General features: G+C 40.1%; 1 gene segment (V, D, J or C); it reads right to left on the reverse strand.

Moving 5' to 3' along the window:
- Window positions 1-6052: 6052 nt before the first annotated feature.
- LOC132533388 (T cell receptor alpha variable 26-1-like) lies at window positions 6053-7412 on the reverse strand. The segment is given in 2 exon segments: window positions 6053-6348; window positions 7328-7412. Coding segments are annotated over 2 exon segments (336 nt in total).
- Between the last annotated feature and the right edge of the window lie 886 nt (window positions 7413-8298).

Genomic DNA, 8298 nt, shown 5'->3' on the forward strand with positions numbered 1-8298 from the left:
CTGTCATACAAGTGTTCAATTAAATATTGCCAACGGACAAATCCTACGAGCCATGAAAAGAAGCAGTTTTCTGGGAAGGAGTGTAGAAAGGTGGGATGTTATGGCTATAGTAACTGGAGAGAATTTCTTGAGCAGTGGATTTGAATGAGATACTTATTCTGTGTGCTTTGATGTCTGGCATAGAGATTTAGAGGCATGTCTGCATGAGAGACCTCCAGATGTCTAAAATGCTATCAATAAAAGTGACTCAGCATTTATAACATTTTAAATTATGTATTTATAGTACAGTATTTTGTGTAATACAATTTTAAACAAAACAAAACTTTAAAAGGTGCAATAAAAATAAATATTAAAAAGGAATTATAAGTTCACCTGCATTTTAATGGATGGTTTTTATGTCTCTCCTGGGTTAAAACTCTTCTTTTTTTCTTTTTCTATTGTTCTTGCTTTTTTAAAAAAAATTATTATTTATTTATTTATTTTTATTTAAGAAAGGATAAATCAACAAAACCATAGGTTAGGAAGGGTACAACTCCACACAATTCCCACCACCCAATCTCCATATCCCACCCTCTCCCCTGATAGCTTTCCCATTCTCCATCCCTCTGGGAGCATGGATCCAGGGTCATTGTGGGTTGCAGAAGGTGGAAGGTCTGGCTTCTGTAATTGCTTCCCCGCTGAACATGGGCATTGACTGGTCAGTCCATACTCCCAGTCTGCCTCTCTCTTTCCCTAGTAGGGTGGGTCTCTGGGGAAGCGGGGCTCCAGGACACACTGGTGGAGTCTTCAGTCCAGGGAAGCCTGGCCGGCATCCTGATGGCATCTGGAACTTGGTGACTGAAAAGAGAGTTAACATACAAAGCCAAACAAATTGTTGAGCAATCATGGACCCAAAGCTTGGAATAGTGCATATGAAGAGTTGGGGGGTTACTCACTTCAAACTCTAGTGTACTTCTGCTTTCAGGTATATATTTTGCAGTAGTTTATGGATACATGTGAACATATGCTCTCTCTCACAGAAACTGGTGTATATCTAGGTTTTGGGACTTTGTTAGAAAGTGAACCACCTGAGATGGAATTAGAGTATACTATGAAAGGAAAGGTCTCACCCGAGTAATGAAGCTGAAGGGTTGTCATTCCACACGTGAAGTCTCTGGACACAGTTTGAGCTGAAGCATGTTGAGGTGGCAATCGTTGTGTTGATTAGGTTGCGATCAGCAGATGCAATATTATTTTATATGGATTGGGAGAGGCATACGGGAAAGTGGGCCCTATCCAAAGGTTTCAGAACTGAGGGAAGTAGAGGCTCTATAGTGGAGATGTGAGGTTCCTGCTGTCTTGGGGTTCAAAAAGACAATGGATAGTTAATGTTATCATCACATTATTTGGTAATTGGGTTAACTTTGAAAAGTCCTTTTGTTAGGGTTTGCTGTACAGTACCCAGTATCTTGTATATAGCTGTGCTATTGGTTGCTTCTGATCTACTTGGTCTAGGCTTTTGAGAGTCCGCATATCAAATACACAGCCTATATATTAAAAAGACTGAGTCTGTGTTTTAAAAACTTCAAGACATACAATTAATTTTCCCCCTCTCATATTAACTAGTGATTTATATGACTACATTTTATTAGGAGTGTACATAAACACCATTCCCACCACCAAAAGACTGTGACCCATCCCTCCCACCCACTCCCACCCCCCACTGGCCCAGGAAGCTGCATGTCTACCCCTCACCACAGGGTTTTTACTTTGGTGCCCTACTTACAATTTGGTCAGGTCTTGCTTTTAGTTTCCCTTTCAGATCTTCTTACTCAACTTCTGTTGGTGAATGGGATCATCCCATACTCATCTTTATCTTTCTGACTTAGCTCACTTAACGTAATTCCTTCTAGCTCTGTCCAAGATGGGTCAGAGAAGCTGGGTTCATTGTTCTTTATAGCTGCATAGTATTCCATTGTGTATATATACCACAGCTTTCTCAGCCACTCATTTGTTGTTGGGCACCTGGGTTGCTTCCAGGTTTTAGCTATTATGAATTGCTGCTATGAACATAGGAGTACATACCTCTTTTTGGTTGAGTGTTATGAAGTCCTTGGGGTATAATCCCAGGAGAGGAATTACTGGATCATATGGAAGGTCCATGTCTAGCCTTGTGAGAGTTTTCCAGACTGCTCTCCACAGGGGCTGGACCAATTTACATTCCCACCAGCAATGCAAAAGGGTTCCTCTGTCCCCACAGCCTCTCCAGCATTTGTTGCTGCTGTCCTTTTTGATGTATGCCATTCTTACAGGAGTGAGGTGGTATCTTAGTGTTGTCTTAATTTGCATTTCCCTGACAATCAGTGACCTAGAGCAGTTTTTCGTATGTTTGTTAGCCTTTTGGATCTCCTCTGAGGTGAATGTTTTGTTCATATCCTCTGCCCATTTTTGGATGGGGTCATTTGCTTTTTTGGTGCTAAGTTTGCTGAGCTCTGTATATATTTTGGTGATTAGTTTCTTGTCTGATGTATGGCATGTGAAGATCTTCTCCCATTCTGTGAGGGGTCTCTTTGTTTGTTTAATAGTTTCTTTGGATGTGCAGAAGCTTTTCAATCTGATGTAGTCCCATTGGTTTGTTTCTGCTTTAGTCTTACTTGCAATTGGGTTTGATTCATCAAAGATGTCCTTGAGGTGTAGGTGGGAAAGTGTTTTACCAATGTTTTCCTCTAAGTATTTGATTGTTTCTGGTCTGACATCCAGGTCTTTGATCCATTTGGAGTTTATTTTTGTTTCTGGTGAGATAAAGTGGTTCAATTTCATTCTTCTGCATGTTACAACCCAGTTTTCCCAGCACCATTTATTAAAGAGAGCCTCCTTCTTCCATTTAATCCTTTGGGCCCCCTTATCAAAGATTAGATGTCCATAGGTGTGGGCATTTATTTCTGGGCTTTCAATTCTGTTCCACTGGTCTGTGTGCCTATTTTTGTTCCAGTACTATGCTGTTTTGATTTTGATGGCTTTATAATATAGTTTAAGATCTGGGAGTATGATGCCTCCATTTCTGTTTCTTTTCCTCAAGATGGTTTTGACAATTCTAGGTGTTTTCAGGTTCCAGATAAATGATTGTAGTGTTTTTTCTATTCTCTTAAAGAAGCTTGGTGGAACTTTGATGGGTATTGCATTAAATTTGTATATGGATCTGGGGAGAATATTCATTTTGATGATATTTATTCTTCCAATCCATGAGCATGGGATATGTTCCCATTTCTTGGTATCAGTTTCTATTTCCTTGAGTAGCGACTCATAGTTTTCAGTATACAAGTCTTTCACTTCTTAGGTCAACTTCATTTCTAGGTATTTGATTGATTTTGCTGAAACAGTAAATGGGAGTGATTTCTGGATGTCTTCTTCAGATTTAGTGTTTGCATAAAGAAATGCCATCTGATCACGAAGTCTCTTATAATTCTTTCTAAGAAGGTACAATGACCAAATCCTTCCACAAGTAGACTGGCATTCCTGGCCAGTCTCCTCCTCCATAGTTCTATGTTAAAATGATGAAGTTTATTTTCAATTTAAAGTTGTAAGAGAAATAAGATACCTGTCTGGAGCCACACTGAAACAAAATGAAATAACAGGAGCATCACTTCTAAGTGCAAGAAACTCACCAGCTCTAGGGGGGGAATGCATAGCCCCAAGAAAGGGATTCAGGAGTTCCAAGGGGTTTAGCTCAATTACCTATGGGGAGTGTTAGGGATGCTGAAATTCAAAGAGACTGGAGACAAAATTAGGTGAATGAGAAAGGAAGCATATTCTCACATAGACCAAGAGCCCAGATGACCCTGTAGATTGTCGGCCTGGAATAGACATTGCTTTATTATTTTATACCAGATGTGGAAGCAAGCTAAGTTAGCCTCAGGTTACAGAGCAGTACAAGTGGTTATTGCAGTTACATACTCATTAGGGTCAGGGTACAGGGAATCTTGTCTCTCAGGACCAGGAATGAGGGGATGGGTGGGAGTCTTGTCTTTCAGGACCAGGAATTAGGGAGTGAGTAGGCTTACTGGAATTCCCTTCAGCTAAAATTTTCTGAATTCTCTCTGATTCTTTCTCAGAAGTGTCCCTAGCAGAAGGACCAGGTTTTCATTGCTTTCTGATATGCACTGTACACAACATAACCTGCTTGTTAAGCATGGCTTGTTTGTAGGCACCAGGTCAGGGGGCAGTGACCAAGAGAAAACTTATCTTTAGCACCTACAAATAGGACATGTGCAAGTGAGAACTTGCCCTCTGATAGGTAAGTGGCCCCTGTCATGAATGGACCCTAGAAATCACTACGTACAGAGAATGGCCCTAATGCATGCCAGAGAGACATGCAGTTATGAAGGTGTGAGCTGTAAACTCCCCTATTTCTTATGGCCTAATGCAAATTAGTGTTTATTGTTTATCACAGAAAGAAAGGTCTGAAGAAAAAGCTTCCCAAAAGATGAAAATCTGACCTTTAACTTCTGATAATAACCATACCTAACTAAACAAAGGGCTTCTGGTGACTATGGTGGATGATAAGTATGAAGAGTTGATGGCATAATGTCTATAAACTAAGGTCCTGAGGTACAGGGTAGGAGTCACATTCAAAATATGAACCAAATGTGGGGGAGTTGGGGGGCGACACTTGTTTCCTCAACATTTTAAAAGTTCGTCACACATTATCTCAACAAAAAACTGAGGAGAGGAAGTTGGGCAGTAGTGCAGTGGGTTAAGCATGTGGCACAAAGCACAAGGACTGGAGTAAGGATCCCAGTTCAAGGCCCCGGCTCCCCACATGCAGGGGAATTGCTTCACAGGTGGTGAAAAAGGTCTGCAGGTGTCTATCTCTCTCTCCCCCTCTCTGTCTTCTCCTCCTCTCTCCATTTCTCTCTGTCCTATTTAACAATGACAATAATAGTAATAACTACAACAACAATAATAACTACAACAACAATAAAACCAAGGGCAACAAAAGGGAAAGTAAATAAATAAATAAATAATTTTTTTAAAAAACTGAGGAGAGAGCAGGATTTTCAGAAATTTTAAATTTTATTCAGGAAAATTGAAAATATATTTATGAATAGGACATAAAAGAGAGGGGAGAGAGAGAGAGGAGAGAGAAATGCATAGAGAGGGAGAGAGGGGGAGAAAGAAGCAGAGTTAATATTCACACAATGACCTGGACAGAGAGAGCTAGAAGAAGCCCACAGTCTAGCTTTTAACAACCTAGCCCTGCCTCTACCTTTCTAAGCCACACCTGTCACCCCTCCAGTTTTTGGGCTACGCCTTCCAGGTACCTCCTGTCCCTCAACAACCTCATGCAATTTTGTTTTAAATTAATTAAGAAAATAAAAGAAAAATACATCTATACTTTCTTTTATCTTTGTCATATAATTACTTTTACTTGTGATTTTCATTTTTATATGCACCAGTTAACATTTGGTATCATTTTCTTTCATCCTGAAGAAGCTGTAGTATTTATTTTATTTATACTTGTGTATCCTACCTACAAGACAAAATAAACAAGAAACTCTTCAGGCTTTTTCTCAAAGGAATCAGTTACTGAAATACAGTTCATCTTTGAGAGACTGTATGGACAAACACCATGCAACATTCAGAGCTGGAACAACTATTGAGAACTGGAGCATTTTCTTGATCCAAAGGAAGCAAGTTTTTTGAAACAAATAGATGGTCATCCTCACCACATGCACTGCAAACTACATAAAGAGCATCAATTGCTTATAACAAAGAGTCACAAGAAATCCCTCTTCTCTCCCCACTTGACTGCAGGATTATAATTGTGATACTCAGTTTTCTTGGGGACTTTTTAGTCCTTTCAATAGTGTAGGCTCCACTTCCTCATCCTGTTTCTTCTTTTTTCATTCTCCTTGAGTTTCTCACAGTCTTCTTTTTACTTGCACTGTCCTTTATCCCTTCTCTTCTTCTTCCACTGGAGGTGAGTTCCTCTTCTACTGTGACGTCTGTAGATAGCAGAAGCTATTTATGTTTCTCCTCGGGGAGATACTGCACAGGTGCAGCCCCATCTGTTTCACTGTGCATCTGCCACCATGCAGTAGTACACAGCAGAGTCTCTCATGGCGACCTGAGGAAGGATCAAGGTGCTGGATTTTCTGTCTGTTGTAATGGCCAGAAAAACCATGTCATTGGACCCATTGGTTTTTAAACCACGAATCAGGTACTCTGGACCCTTGTGGTGCATCTGTCGATACCAGTAGATGTACTCATTCCCACCGATAGTGGAGTGTTCACAAGGCAAGTGCACACGTTCTCCCTCAGTACTCTGCAATGAGCTTTGCTGTGTGGTCTTAGCATCATTCATCATACCTGAGGGATTGGAAAACAACAGATTACCTCTGGATTGTGAAGCCTGTGTGCACTAGAGGTCAGTTTCACAAACATTTCCAGGATGCTCCTTTAAGCCTTACTCCCCAGTAGTAAAAATGTTTATCTATGTTTTACTCTACAAGAAAACTAATTCGGGAGTCGGGCGGTAGTGCAGGGGGTTAAGCGCCCTTGGCATTAAGCACAAGGATGAGCTTAAGGTCCTGGTTGGAGCACCCGCGAGGGAGTCACTTCACAGGCTGTGAAGCAGGTCTGCAGGTGTCTATATTTCTCTCCCCCTCTCTGTCTTCCCCTCCTCTCTCCATTTCTCTCTGTCCTATGTAACAATGACGACATCAATAACTACAACAATAATTAAAAAAGAAATAAAACTAATTCTGGTACATATTAATGAGTTTTTCAGTAGCCCATTTTAAAGATAAAATGTTGTCTTCCGGGAGTCGGGCTGTAGCCAGCAGCGGGTTAAGCACAGGTGGCGCAAAGCACAAGGACCGGCATAAGGATCCCGGTTCCCGGATCCCCACCTGCAGGGGAGTCGCTTCACAGGCGGTGAAGCACGTCTGCAGGTGTCTATCTTTCTCTCCTCCTCTCTGTCTTCCCCTCCTCTCTCCATTTCTCTCTGTCCTATCCAACAACGACAACAACAATAATAACTACAACAATAAAAAACAAGGGCAACAAAAGGGAATAAATAAATTAAATAAATATTTTTTTTAAAATGTTGTCTTCCGCTATCTTCAAACATAGTGAACCCAAAACTCCTTACATTCTGAAAGCTGTGAGACTTGGGTGATCTTCAGTGAGGAGCAGATCTAATCATTCTTTCACAATGATGCTCAGGCTCTCTATAGAAAGGCACAGACTTAGGCAAACATGGATACCAGTCCTTCCCAGAACGTTGCTGAAGCCCACTTTGTCTTTAGAAACAATATTCATTCTTTCCTAGATCCAGATCACTTACCCCATGTTAGGAGAATAGCAAGAACTGCCAGTAATTTCATAATTCTGGTGTAACCTGGGGTCCAGAGTCAGACAGCAGACTGTGTGCCTACCCCAGCTAGGAAGGTCCCTAGCAGCCTAACAGCACCCAGTAACTCCACCCCATCACACACACACATACACACACACACACACACACACACACACACAAACGCACACCAAGAAGCTGTCAACTGGGTGTTTCCCAGTCAGACATCAGCAAAGACAGAAGTCTTGTGAATAATTCTACTTCTACCTCCAGGGTGAAGCATACATTCAAATAGAAAGTAAGAGTTGTTTCCCAAAGTCTAACTCCTATTGAAATGTTCTACATTGACCTCATTTTTAAGGTACTAATTCAAATAGGCTGCACATGAATGAATATATTTATTTATTGACACAAGGGTGTTATCAATCCTTTATTTGTGGCACAAAGCAAAACTCACTCCTAACTGATGTTTTGATATTCCTCTGAGGTAGTATAAAATGTCCTTTTCCCAAGATATTTGCACTGAGTCCTGGGCTGTATTAAGAACATGCTCATCCTTATTCTCAGTCAGACCATGTGAATATCATGAGCTATAAATATAATTTAACTTCAAATTAGAAATTTATTCTGATAAAATAAATAAAAAATCACCATAAGAGAAATTAAAATATAATGGCATTATGGAACAACTTGCAGTTATTATTACAAAAATATCTTTATGACTGCAAAGTATTACTGTACTTAGACTTAGGGAAATACAAGATCATAATCATGTCTAAATGTCAAATATCCTGGTCTCCAGGTCTTGATTCAAGAATAAAACCTTTTACTGTTGAATGTAAAATATTAATTCCCCAATAAAGAAATTTATAAAAAAAAGAAAGAAAAAAAAGTATCAAACCTTCAATAATATTTATTTATATTCCACTTGATACCCTCTTTACCATGTAATTTCCTTTCTCTGT

This window comes from Erinaceus europaeus, chromosome 16 (assembly GCF_950295315.1).
Source record: "Erinaceus europaeus chromosome 16, mEriEur2.1, whole genome shotgun sequence".
Lineage (NCBI taxonomy): Eukaryota > Metazoa > Chordata > Mammalia > Eulipotyphla > Erinaceidae > Erinaceus > Erinaceus europaeus.